This window comes from Orbilia oligospora (genome assembly GCF_000225545.1).
Source record: "Orbilia oligospora ATCC 24927 unplaced genomic scaffold scaffold00054, whole genome shotgun sequence".
In the NCBI taxonomy this organism is placed as follows: Eukaryota; Fungi; Ascomycota; class Orbiliomycetes; order Orbiliales; family Orbiliaceae; genus Orbilia; species Orbilia oligospora.
Window position 1 is genome coordinate 1,645,038 of NW_011645611.1, and position 12,858 is coordinate 1,657,895.

The 12,858-nt window shown below is 44.4% G+C and overlaps 4 protein-coding genes across 4 annotated transcripts; 2 read left to right on the plus strand and 2 right to left on the minus strand.

Annotated features, from left to right (window-relative positions):
* Positions 1 to 255: 255 nt before the first annotated feature.
* Positions 256 to 2,446, plus strand: AOL_s00054g507 (uncharacterized protein; the record flags this gene model as incomplete). The annotated part of the gene is made up of 10 exons (XM_011121823.1): positions 256 to 318; positions 391 to 457; positions 543 to 778; positions 875 to 968; positions 1,045 to 1,543; positions 1,599 to 1,741; positions 1,796 to 1,846; positions 1,913 to 2,134; positions 2,199 to 2,254; positions 2,318 to 2,446. 10 exons carry the CDS (start codon positions 256 to 258, stop codon positions 2,444 to 2,446), a joined length of 1,560 nt encoding a protein of 519 aa, XP_011120125.1.
* A 412-nt stretch (positions 2,447 to 2,858) lies between these two features.
* AOL_s00054g508 (uncharacterized protein) lies at positions 2,859 to 4,071 on the plus strand (the record flags this gene model as incomplete). The annotated part of the gene is made up of 3 exons (XM_011121824.1): positions 2,859 to 3,051; positions 3,201 to 3,574; positions 3,862 to 4,071. The coding sequence occupies 3 exons, from the start codon at positions 2,859 to 2,861 to the stop codon at positions 4,069 to 4,071; spliced, it is 777 nt and encodes a 258-aa protein (XP_011120126.1).
* Positions 4,072 to 4,765: 694 nt separating this feature from the next.
* AOL_s00054g509 (uncharacterized protein) lies at positions 4,766 to 6,320 on the minus strand (the record flags this gene model as incomplete). The annotated part of the gene is made up of 3 exons (XM_011121825.1): positions 4,766 to 5,641; positions 5,720 to 6,077; positions 6,178 to 6,320. 3 exons carry the CDS (start codon positions 6,318 to 6,320, stop codon positions 4,766 to 4,768), a joined length of 1,377 nt encoding a protein of 458 aa, XP_011120127.1.
* Positions 6,321 to 7,422: 1,102 nt separating this feature from the next.
* Positions 7,423 to 11,459, minus strand: AOL_s00054g510 (uncharacterized protein; the record flags this gene model as incomplete). Its single annotated transcript, XM_011121826.1, has 9 exons — positions 7,423 to 7,633; positions 7,700 to 8,843; positions 8,904 to 9,065; positions 9,123 to 9,194; positions 9,264 to 9,562; positions 9,626 to 10,014; positions 10,074 to 10,681; positions 10,752 to 10,965; positions 11,277 to 11,459. The coding sequence occupies 9 exons, from the start codon at positions 11,457 to 11,459 to the stop codon at positions 7,423 to 7,425; spliced, it is 3,282 nt and encodes a 1,093-aa protein (XP_011120128.1).
* Between the last annotated feature and the right edge of the window lie 1,399 nt (positions 11,460 to 12,858).

The following is a 12,858-nucleotide window of genomic DNA, read 5'->3' on the forward strand; positions in this document are numbered from 1 at the left end:
CCGATGCATGCAGTCTGCCCCTCCAAAATATAAGCCTCGGGCGGGTAAGCGCAATGGATGTTACAATATAATATCGATGAGGGACTACCTACTTTCTATCTTCTTTTTCTTGAAAACATCCTTCTTTCTAGAATATATATAATCGGATACGACCATTTGTCTTGTTAGAGTTCAAAATTTATATCTTCGAGTTCGACACTGTTTATCAGACGACGTTACGTAGATCTGTTTGAACGCTAGGTTTTACCCCCCACAATGGTATCGACGGAATTACTATATAGAACGACTCGAGCGTTCGCCTCGAGATCTTTACTCAAGGTACTCCCGCAAATCCACATCCCAATATTAAATGAATAATTTGCTTACCGGTACTATCAATTAACTATAAAGCGAAATATCCTCTACTCCTCCCTCAGAACCTTCACCACAACACAGAGTTACAGGGGAATTGATAAGGGTAACATAATTCCCCGCTTCATGATCAATTGAGTACAACATCAGCGGGGTGGGATCGCTAATACCTCTTGTTAATCCAATTACAGTCTGCGCATCCGCCGAAGAAGCTATAAAAGATGTCAAATCCGGATCGACAATATTAGTAGGCGGTTTCGGACTTTGTGGAGTTCCGGATTCATTGATCAATGAACTCGAGAAGAGACCGGATATTAAGGATATAACGGCAGTTTCGAATAACGCGGGAACCGATGGGAAAGGATTGGGGAAGTTATTGGCTTCGGGGCAGATTAGAAAGATGATTGCTAGTTATGTTGGAGAGAATGTAACGTTCCCCCCCTTAAGTCCTTAGCGGGTTCTGCCGATGATTCCGGGTAGGGAGGGGAACCGTGAAGACTAATTGATGTTGTGATTTGGGTAGAAAATATTCGAGAGGAAATATCTTTCTGGAGAAATCGAGTTGGAGTTGACGCCTCAGGGAACATTGGCGGAAAGATGTCGAGCTGCTGGTGCTGGTACGTTACTATCCGGATACTTGCTAGATGATATATTTGATCCGCAGTCAGATACTAACGAAATTCAATATCACAGGTATCCCCGCATTCTTCACCCCAGCCGGCTACGGTACATGGCGTCAAACCGGCGAACTCCCCGTAAAGTACAACCCAGATGGCACCGTCGCCGTCTACTCACCCGTCAAAGAAACCAGAGTCTTCAACGGTAAAACATTTATCATGGAAGAAGCCATCAATGCCGAATATGCATTCGTAAAAGCATGGAGAGCCGATAAGCTCGGTAACGCACAGTTCCGTCTAGCAGCTCAGAACTTCAACGGAGCTATGGGTCGAGGCGCCAAAAATACTATCGTTGAAGCGGAAGAGATTGTTGATGTTGGAGTTATTGATCCCGCTATGGTGGATCTTCCGGGCGTTTATGTTAGCAAGGTGGTTCAGAGCACGGCTAGCAAGGAGATTGAAAAGTTCACATATGCGAAGACTGAGGAGGAGATCAAGGAGGCTGTTACGGGAGGTGGCGGTGGGTCGAAGAGGGAAAAGATTGTAAAGAGGGCAGCGAAGGAGTTCCAGAATGGGTATGTATTCTCTGAGACCAGTATCATTGAGCATATGATTGACGAGTGCCAATAGTATGTTCGCAAACTTGGGTATCGGAATGCCGATGTTGGCTCCAACTTTTGTGGATCCCAATACTTCGGTCACACTACAATCTGAAAACGGTATCTTGGGTTTGGGACCATATCCTCAACAGGGGAAGGCAGATCCAGATCTTAGTAAGTAATTTAGATCCGAAACCACAATATGCTTAAAACTAACTCGATATCTAGTCAATGCCGGAAAAGAAACGGTTACCCTTAACGCTGGAGCATCCGTCTTCGGTACGTTAAAAAAACAACAACTTGGTTCAAATAATGATTACATTGGATACTAATCTTATCATCTAGGATCGGACGAATCTTTCGGCATGATCCGATCTGGCAAGATCAACCTCACTATGCTCGGTGCCATGCAAGTAAATGAGTATGGTGATCTTGCAAACTGGGCTTTGCCTGGTAAGATCAAGGGAATGGGAGGTGCTATGGACCTCGTCGCCAATCCGGAGAAGACAAGGGTCATTGTTCTCACAGAGCATACAGATAAGAGGGGCGGCGCAAAGATCGTCAAGAGTAAGTGGTGGTTCTCTCATACATGAAATTCACTGAATTTTACTAACCAATTGGATTTTTTTAGACTGCACATTCCCTCTTACTGGAAAGGGCTGTGTTAGCAGAATTATCACTGAATTGGTATTATCTAACCCTTTTTCTACAAATTAATTGAATAGTTTGGCTAACTGGATAATGTTACAGGCCGTCTTCGATGTTGATTTCAGGGAAGGGCTAACTCTCATCGAAATTGCCGAAGGCACATCCGTCGAACACCTAAGGACAGTAACCGAACCGGAGTTCAAGGTTTCGGATAACCTCAAGACTTTCTAAGCCATTTCCCCATATATTTTCCCTTAAAAATAATTATATCATCCCACCATATTGCATCTTACCAAAACTGAAGCTAGGCTTATGAATATACTTTTTTCTTTTTCTTTTCATGATGCATGTTTCATGTATGTTAAATTATGTCAGAAGATATCCATAGACAAAAATATCAACCACGTCGCACGGATTAGCGTTTTCCCCGTATACCACCGATTTATGCGTTGACCATGTGGTAGAAAATCTGCAGATCGTTTGGAGAACAAAAAAACAAAAAACAAAAAACAAAAAAAAAATCGGCAATATAAATTTTGATCTTCGAGTTCCTCCCACAACGAATCCTCTTCCTCTAACAACCTACCTCCAAACTCTCTTAGAGAAAGAAGGAAGAAGAAAAATATTAAAAAAACAAAACAAAATGGCATTAAAACGACCACCGGAGGTCGACCTAGTTGCCCTCCCGACGGCCCCTTCACCTTCGTTACCTACTGCCGCAGCTACAAACGACGATGAAATCGTTGAACTCTCGTTACCCAAGAAACCGCGGATGCAATTCAATCGCGAAGAATTCAAGATTAACCCGGACGGTGTTCTAGCAGGAGCCAATGATCGTACGTGTTTATTCTATTACCATTCATTCTGGACAATACTTGGAATACTCGATATCATTTGTCACTTTTTTTCTTCTCTCTTCTTGCTTTCTTTATTTCTGTTTTCGCATTTTATTATCAATTGACCCGAGTACTGATTACCCTCCAAGTAAGGAACAGGCTAGCTTCATTCTTACCGTCGCTCAAAGCCGCCGATGAACAACTCGAAAGAGAAAAACTCGCTGGAAGGATAGCGGATCGCAGAATTGAGATCGATAGCGATAGCGATAGTAGCGACAGCAGTTCTTCCGAAGAAGAATCGGATAGTGAAGATAACGACGACGACGACAATATGTCGGATGACGACGTATCCGCACCGACTTCATTACCACCGAATACTATGGCGGAGGTTTTGATCACAAACCTATTGAGTCCGCAAAAGATATCCGCCGAAGATGGGGATGGTGCGAATGTATCATCATCGTCATTATCACCTAAAAAGTTGAAAAAGCGGAATAAGAATAAACAACCTTATATTGAGATGGTAAGTTTTTCTACTTTTTTTTTTTTTTTTGAAAGTTTTTTTTGTTCCACGACACCACTGCTACCACCTTTATAACATGATGACATTTACCGCTTAAACCCAGCTCACTCTGAGCTACCCCTTCCCCATCATATATAGAGGGAACGGGGGGATGAAGCGAACCGCGAAGAATTCGAATCTGATTGTTCATAAAACCCTATTTTATGAAAAAAAAACACACGCTTCGTACTTCCAAAAGAATATCGATATTGGGATACAATTGCTAACACGAACTGTGTTTTGAAAAGAATCTTGGTTTAGGAGTCCTCGAAGAACTAAAACCTTCATCTGGTAACGATGATAAAGAAACTAATGAACGAAGGGAGTTGATTGACCGTATCTATGAATTACGGAGGCTTCAGGAAGCAAGAGAAGAAAATAGCGATGGTGATCGGATGGATGAGATGGTTATTACTGAGGACGCAAAGAAGAAGGTTATCATTGAAGAGTTAGAGTGAAGCTCTCTCTGCATAGATATGAAGACGACAATATTGAACGATGTGTAAGATATATATGTTTTTTTATTATCCAGATCATGGGTGGTGTTCGGGCGGTATTGGTTTTTCCGTTGGTGCTGGGGTTTAGGGCATCATTATACTGTTAGATAGGCGCATGGATTTGGAAGCCATAGTTTAATTTTAACTCCTATATATACGACGAGGTTCCTTACGAACTTGATCGGCTTTAATGGATTTGAGGTATCTAGCCTTTTGATTGTAATTCAGATTTAAGCTATGGGGTAACAGATGGAGGGGATTTTCAACATAGGCTAGGTGATTGAGAACAACTCGAAAGCTTTGTTGTATTTTGTTTTCGCTCTGCTCTTGAAATTGGGGATGGGATGTGAATGATGGTAGAAGCGGAATGTAAGGGTGCACGGGTGACAATCAAAGGTACCAAGCGGAATACAAAGAGGGGTGAGGAGCCGTTGAAATGTATCGCAACATAACCTTCGCTTTAAGTTTACTCAAAAATACGATAGTAGAATCAATGAAAACATTCAAGCAATCAATAGCAAGACAAAAGAATATCAAGTGCACATGCACTCAATATATGTGAGTATAAAAACAACAAAGCAACGAAACAGGTAGTAGAAGCCTCGTTAATCTATTCGCTGTAAGTGATCTGTTTAGGTCACTAGAAAGCCTTCGATCACGATTGTTTCGAGTAGTATTGCTCGTAACTCGGCATTTCGTACTTAAACATAACGCGGAGCAGTTTAAGCAATTCGTCAGCATCGCCCAAAAACTTCCAACCTGGATGGCCCATCTTAGTCGATTGGAAATAGACAAAGATGTCACTGCGAGGGTTAGGTTTTGAAGAGACTTGCTTCGTGTAGGCTTCACTGGCCTTGTTGAAACTCTTCTCAAAGAACCCGAGTTGTCTGTTGAAAGACTTCGGGATACGAAATTTGAGCACGCCCGGCTCTTTGATGTCATCCGATTCTTGGATGATCATTTCCTTGAGAACAGCATGATAAGATCGGGCCATACCAGTGAAGTTTAGACGCAAGTTTTCGATATCAGGGACGATTGGATATCGAGGGCGGTCTGTCAGATTTTCTGGAAAGAACGCGTGGACCTGGATACCAGAGGTGGTATTCTCGGCCATTGTTTGGACCTTGGAGATAGCAACGTCGACAAACAAGTTTTTCTCCATATGTGTCAACATACTTTCAGGACCAGACTCATTGAAATGGAACTTGCACTTCTTTCCGGCAGTGTGCCTGAGGAAAGAGGAAAAGTAACCAAAGTTCTCCTTGCACCCCTTGCCCGGGCAATTGAATGGGTTGGAGCCAACTTCTTTCCCCTCAAAAATACGTTTGAGGATGCCCTTTCTATCTTTAAAGAGAAGGTATTCAGCCGCCTGGTGCACAGCAAAGCATTGAAGTACGTCGGAATTGTTGATCGATGATTCACAAACCCCGGACTCGAGATGAGAGAACATATCTCCGACGTTTTTAAATTCGCGACAGCATCGACCGATACACTGGAATAGCCCGGCGGCCTTAATATGCTCCTTCTCGTGCTATAACTCGGTCAGAAACGAAATCAGTACAGCCTTTTTGTGGGAAATTGCTTCGATGACAACCCGAGTGATACTTACCTTCTTTCGCTCTTCTTCATTCTCTTGGTGTTCATGGCACCTACTGCAGGCATGGATCGTCCTCAAATGTTCATCCCAATATCGTTTTTCATACCAGCAGTTGCAACCTCTGCACTTATATCGATGGTTGGTTTGTGCCCAGTGTTCCTCTTGCGCATCGACTTTCGGTCCATTGAAAGAGCAGACACCGCAAGGCCAATGCGCAAACCCATGTTGCAAATGCGCCTCGCGGTCCTCTGAGGTCTTGAAGGTTACCTGACATCTAGTACACCAAAGATGTGGACAAGTTTTCTTGAAGTGGGCGCTAGCCTCTTCGACAGAAGAAAAGTGCAACTTGCAATTATAGCAACGGTCCCAGCTAGATTATTTGGATTTCATCATTAGATATGAATACATGGGACCTCGGGAAGACGGAGAAGGAGAGAAAGAAGGAACCTGTCTTCGAATGAGAGACTTACTGTTCACCATTAAATTGGCAGTAATATTCGTAAAGATTTGCATAATTCTGCACGTTTTCATTGCCTTCGGTGACTTCAAGGATATTGGAACCATCTTTTGAGCTCCCAGAAGCGGTAACATCTTGAATAGAGTGGGGACTCATATTTAAGAGAATGTGAAGGACAAGAATATGAAATGGTAAAGTTTCGTTTGATCTTTTGATGTTTGGGTAAAGGAGAAGAGACAAGGTTGAAAATATTTCTAGGTGGAGGAGGAGGTGGCGGTGATGGCTCCCTTGGGTATGTTTGGTGAAGGGATTTAGAGATAAGATGAATGGATAAAAAAGTATGCTGTTGGTATCTAAGGGATTGTTTATATTGAGGTGGTTGTCACGATCAGGAGCACTGCACACTGGGATTCAGTAGAAACGCCCAACCCCACTAGGTTACTTAGTTATAAATGTGACCGGTGGCCGATATATACTTAATAAAACGCCTGCACCAAGGGCCGCTACTTGAGGCTGTATGTTTCTAAACCAGGCTTGTCGTTGACACCTTTAAAATAGATTCCTACACTAAATAAATCAAATTTTGGTATCGATACATCGAAACATATCGTTTTCAAAGTTTACGATTTCCACAGAAAAGGGATTAAGCTTCTAAGAAATAAAAATTCATGTAAACCAATAGCCGGCCTAGGAAGTTGTACGAATGACATGAAAATAGATACAACTAGCAAATCATTGATATATTCTTTAATTAATACATAATATTAATTATAAGGTCTAGGTACTAGGTTGTAATCTTTTTAAAATTACTAGCTGCTACTAAGATAGAATGGGAAGCACACGAATTTAAAAACCTGCATGGGATTGTTATCTATAGCAAAGTGTTTTACGTATACATGATTACGGAACGATATATATATCCGACGCCGAACCTAACTGAGTACCTAACGGAAGGAAAAAGTTCTTGAACATCGTAGCGAGATATGTCTATCATCGCAGGGAAGGAATGCCAGGAGGGGAGTAGGAGAATATTGGGGATGCAAGTCGGTAATGGGTTTCATCACAATGTATCCATATAACAACGTGCGTATTGCATATAGAAAAATGTTGGAAAGAGAAGACACGGTTCCGGAAGGGTGAGAAAGAAACATACACCGGAGTACATTCATGATATCTGATCGGGAAGAAATAGGTAGGAACAAAGAAAATTTATTACAAGAATTCAATAGGGAGCCTTTGCTTTCTATCGGGAATCAGGCTACGACGAAAACCACTTTTGCGCAACAGGATGTCTTGAAACTGGGATCCCAGCTAGGATAGCTTGGGGATTAATCCCTGGCGTCTGCAAGAGTATCTTCATGGATGCAACAACTCTATCAGCTGTCTGACCACTCAAAGTGTCTGCGTCAAGAGCCTGGACAACCAGGTCGAATACCTTTCCGGCCTGATTGACGACAGCTGGATTTTTCCTACGCGTAGACGGTGTTTCATTAGTATGTATCAGGCTATTTTGGTCTCCTGGTATTCCAACTTACTGGTCAACTAATTCGGCTAAGAATGCATAGGCATATGGTGCTGCTTCTTCATCATTGATAACAGGAAGGGTATCAATCCATGCTGTCGCAACAGCCTGAACGTCTCCGACTTTCGAGGAGTTTGAGTGTAGAATCTTCGCTATCGAGGCACAAGCGTTCTCGGTGGCATACACATGATCCTCGACGCGGGCCTTGGGAAGTTGAGTTACCTGGAAAAGAGCGGGAAGGGCGGCAGCGACAAACTCAGCATAGACAGGGCCTCCTGACTTGGCGGCAATACCAATACCATAGGCAGCAGCTTGTCTGATAGCTGGGTTGTCGTCCTGGAGGGAGTCCATGAGCGGCTTCAAGAAATACTCGCGGTACTTCCAACTCTCCGGGCCACAGAATTCAATGCAGTCGTCAACTATGCATAAGGCCCACTGACGGTCACTAGCGTCTGGGCTAGCAATGAACCTCTGGTAAAGAGGAAGGAGGGGCTCGAAGCAAGGGAGGAAACGAACTGTGACACTCTTGAAGACGTTATGGAACGCCTTGTTCATATCGGCCAATAGTGTTTGATCGTCCTCCAAAGCATACAAAGTATCCTCGGAAAGCTCCTCGCCTTCTTCAAGTCCCTGTCTTTCCTCCTCACGTTGCTGAACACGCTTTAGATAATCTTCCAAAGTTGTTTTGCAAGCGTTCGCAAAGGCAACGAGATGCTGGTCCAACAGGCAATTTGGTCCAACCACCTCGACACACTCATAGAAACAGCTGTATACCTCAGCGAGGGTGTCAACCGCGGGTTCCGTATTCATCACTTCTAATATTTTATTGACAGTCGGGCCCCAGATGGTTACCATCTTTTGCGAGGTTTGGCCGGAAGCCTTCTTGACAGCGTTGAGGAGTTGTGGGATGCATCGAGCAGATGCCGTCCGGACGGGGTCGTGGAAGAAGAATGACAAACCCGGCAAGGCAATTTGCTCTAGAACGCGGGCGACATATGGCTCAAATGCGGCCTCCAACTGCTGGGCATATACGACAAGTAATTCGATCGCCATATGCTTGTCATCAAGCACTGAAGTCTTAATTCCGATATATTTTCCACGGACGGGGACCAGCTCCCAGCCTTCTTCTTGCTCCATCTGTTGAACCTCTTCCTCGTCTATGGGGGACAAAATTGGTTAGCAGCAGCGAAAAGGTTTGGATTCGAAAGGGAACTCACCATCCATCAACTGAACGTCTGCTTTAGCACTAGCTAACTCGAGCAAAGGAGGCATGACAGCGGGGAGGTAAGGCAAGAAATCTGTTCCCATGACACGGCACATGCGACCCCAACAATGCAAAAGGTATTGACCTTGCGGATCATCCGGTTCGGTAACGCTCTCTGAGAGTAGAAGTTAGCTATGTGGCATTAATGAGAACTACAGAGGTTTATTCGTACGCTGGATTTTCCCGAGGATCTGCACGAGAGCAACGGCGTCTTTTCCAACCTTTTCTTTTCCGACTGCAAGTGCTATTCGCAGAGTAAAGTGTCAGAGTTCTATCAAAATCAAGGGTAATAGGGATAGTAAAAAGAGCATACTAATCAAAGTAGCACATTCCATAGCTTTAGCACGAAGAAGTCTGGTGTCCTTAGTTTGCTCTTGGCTCAGGGCGCTGAACAATAGGGGCATTAGGTGATCATAGTATCTTGCAAATGCTTGCTCAGCTGAGTCTGCAATGGTCGCGATCGTGGATAATGCCTGCTCTTGAACATAGCGTTTTGGATTCCTAAGCAATTGCAACAATGCTGTGAGGAGGCGATCTAGATATGGCTCCAATATTTCCTTCTCTGCTTCTTCACAGAAGTTAACGAGCGCTGCGGCAGCATGGGATTGGACACTGTGAATGTAGCTGTTAGGTATATTCTGGGTAGCTAGGTAAGTATGTGGAACTGATTCATACCGTGGTTCAGCAGACCCCAAGACCGGGATAATATTGTCCATGACAACAGCATGGTATTTCTCCTGCATAATCCCTGCGAAATCGGTACTCATTTGACCAATTGCATTGCAACCAGCCCATTTTACTCTGGGGTGCTCATCTTTCAAAGAAGGTACGACAAGCTCCAAAACCTTATCCAATTCTGACAACATCAAATCTCGACATCCTTCTGATATAGCAGAAATGGCCATCAAGGAGGCGTGTCGGTCTCTCCAGGATGCCGAATTCATCATTCGAGGTAACCAGTTGAAAGTGGGTGGCAGGACAGTTTTACCGCCGAGCTTATTCGCTAATCGGTCCATGCACTGCTCACCAACAACGTGATTCATATCACTCTCGTCGATATCAAGCTATGATATTTATTAGTTCAAATTGGCCTACATTAACCCTGGGAACCAAAGTTACTCACATCATCAGAATCGTTCCACTCCGCAGCATCGTCATCGTCCATTCCAATATCGGTCATAAGGCTTAAGCATTGTGTTACCATATCAGCAGTGTAGTTGGGGTCCTTCCTGCACATCCCTGGGGCGTTATCCGCAAATGTAGCTAGTAACTCCAAAGCATTTTGTCTTGTCTGGTCGCCTAGGTCTTTGTTCTGAACACAACTAACAGAGAACTTCACAAGCCCATTAAAAACGGCTTTGAACATCTTAGGTGCGATCTCGGCTAGCTCTATTAGGGCCATGAAGGCCCTTGACAAGTTGTCGCTGTGATCTGGATGTTGAAGTGGGACAAGGATGTTGAGCATGTCAGTGAGGAGCGCGGAGTATTGAAGTTGCTGGTTCTTTTTGATCGAGTGGAAGAAAGAGCTGAAAGCTTCCATAGCTGTGATACGAACAGATACCGCATCGTCACGGAAACCATCTTGGAAAACTGGCGAGACGGCTTGATACTGGTTTCCACCGATGACGGTTGGGGTTGTCGCAAAGATGCGGAAGGCTCCCTCTCTGAGCGACGGGTCGGCTGACTTGCTAGCTTGGAATAGAGTGCCCAGAAGTTCAGGCCAGGCTCGTTCTATCAAATTGACATGGATCCGTTAGTAACAGCCAGATTCCTAGGTATTGGAGGCTTATTCCCCACATACCATCATCATATATCTGTCGTGCGATATCAGCAATCGCATCGCCAATTTTGTTTCGGACTTGATGGTCTGTTTCGTCGGCAAAGCACTGGATAAGAATATTCTGAACCCGTTGCTGGGTGTCTCTATCTATGGAGATAAATAGGTCTCTCGGCTCTGGCTTCTTGACAGTCTTCGATGCCATACGTCTAAACAGCACAGCAGCAAATGACCGAGACTACAATGTAAAATTAGCATGGCGTATAAGGGAGAATACGCAGCGGTAAGCGGCATAGCGAAGGTAAAGGTTTGGCTGAAGATCAATATCGCCTTGTGTTCAAGCGTAAGTACCAGCCTCTTCAAGGAACGACTGCAAGTTCCCCAAGAAGAGACAGGATTGACGCTGCCTCAAAGCGGAATTGGACCACCAAGCCTGTGAAAACCTAGGGAGGGAGGGCTACAAAGCAGGCCCTCCCGAGACAGATCGAAGGGGTATAACAGCCGAGTGGGCAGGCTGTGTAACCAGAAAGTGGCTCAAAGGTGACTTACACTAGGATTGCTGTTGGTCCGAACGGTACTTAAGCTGGCTAGTCCGTACATCAGCATCTCTGGACGTTGGCCGACCCATTCAGTCGCAAGAACCTCCTCAGCTCGAGATCGAGCTGCATTGTCCGAGCTAGTGAGGGCCCCGAGCAACTGCTCTAGTTCTGGAAGAATCGAAGCATCCGACATATTGAATGAGTTGTCGGACTCGTTTCGGTAGGGAACGAGTGTTTACTGAATGATGGTGGGGGGAAGGATGGCGACGAAGAATGTGGCTGGACTCCGATAAGAAATTGAAAGGAGGGGTGGAGTCGATTGAATGGATCTTTTGTTCGTTCGCGATAAAAAAAAAATTGTTTGTTGTTACGCGAGGGGCACCTTTTGCAGATGGGAATTTTTGACTTGTCAGCTCGAATGGACGGACACGCACAGCCTGCAGCTGCAGCAGGCCGGAGGGTTGGATGGCCCAGTTGGAATTACCTCGCTCTCCTAATATAGAGTGAGACCGCGATGTTGGTAAGCTTAGTGTTCTTTGAGGATAAGGATATCTACCGGGGAGTAAAGCAATGATTGTGAAAGAAGAGGACAGGGAGAGAGAAATGTTGGCTTTGGTGGGGGAGATGTGTGTGTTTTGGGAGGAGTGTTCTTGATGGATCGAGCTAAAATTCGAAGCTTTGCACCAAACCCAGCTAACTGCTTGCTAGCTCTGCATGCACATGAACAATAACAATAACAAAAGCGAAGAAAAATAAAATGAAAATAGAATGAAGTGAAAATGATGAAATAAGAATAAAATCAATCAGAGTGTTTGAGTTCTAGTTAGCAGGGTGTTCGGATTTGAGCCCTTCTATGTAAACTACCTCATTCCTATTCGACCGGGGAGTGGCGAACAGGTAGTTCAGATGAAACCCTCGATCTCAACTTAAGCTTACCTGTTGGAAAAGGAAAAAAAAAGGTAAAAAGAAAAATGTATTAAATAACACCCGGCTTGGGAACTAGGAGGATTAGCTAAAACAATGGAGGGGTGGGAGGGAGGAGCTGGAGGAAGAGGAGGAGGAGCTGGTATAGTTGAAGGTAGGAAGGTGTGTGTTCGATATCAAATTGCAAAAAAGGAATTAATCCCACAGTCCAGTACTGTGCTGTATCATAACAATCGAGCTGAATTAATTAACAGAGAGGGGCATTGCATTGGCGAACGAAACAAAAGGGACAGCTGAAATTTGCCTAACATCAAAAATTTCGACGGGAATTTTACCGTCACTTGAACATTGTATGATAACTGGTGTACTTTGCTTTACGTCTATTTGCGGAGTCGAGTCCACTCGTGAAGCTGTCCTGCAGGTCGGCATGGCCGGGGGTATAGTACTATACTTCCAATCCAGATCATATTCGTTGGCTTCGCTGCGACCCATCCTCACCCCACTAAAACACCGTTCGATTCTGGGTCTGTAGCTATAGCAGGTAAGCCACTACATTGGTCGGATTTTAAAACCGTGGCTCGACGGGTTTCCGATAGCATTTATGCATGGTACTCTTTTTTTTGTGTCTAATAGTAGTCACAAGATCGATTACTTCACGTCGGGATAGT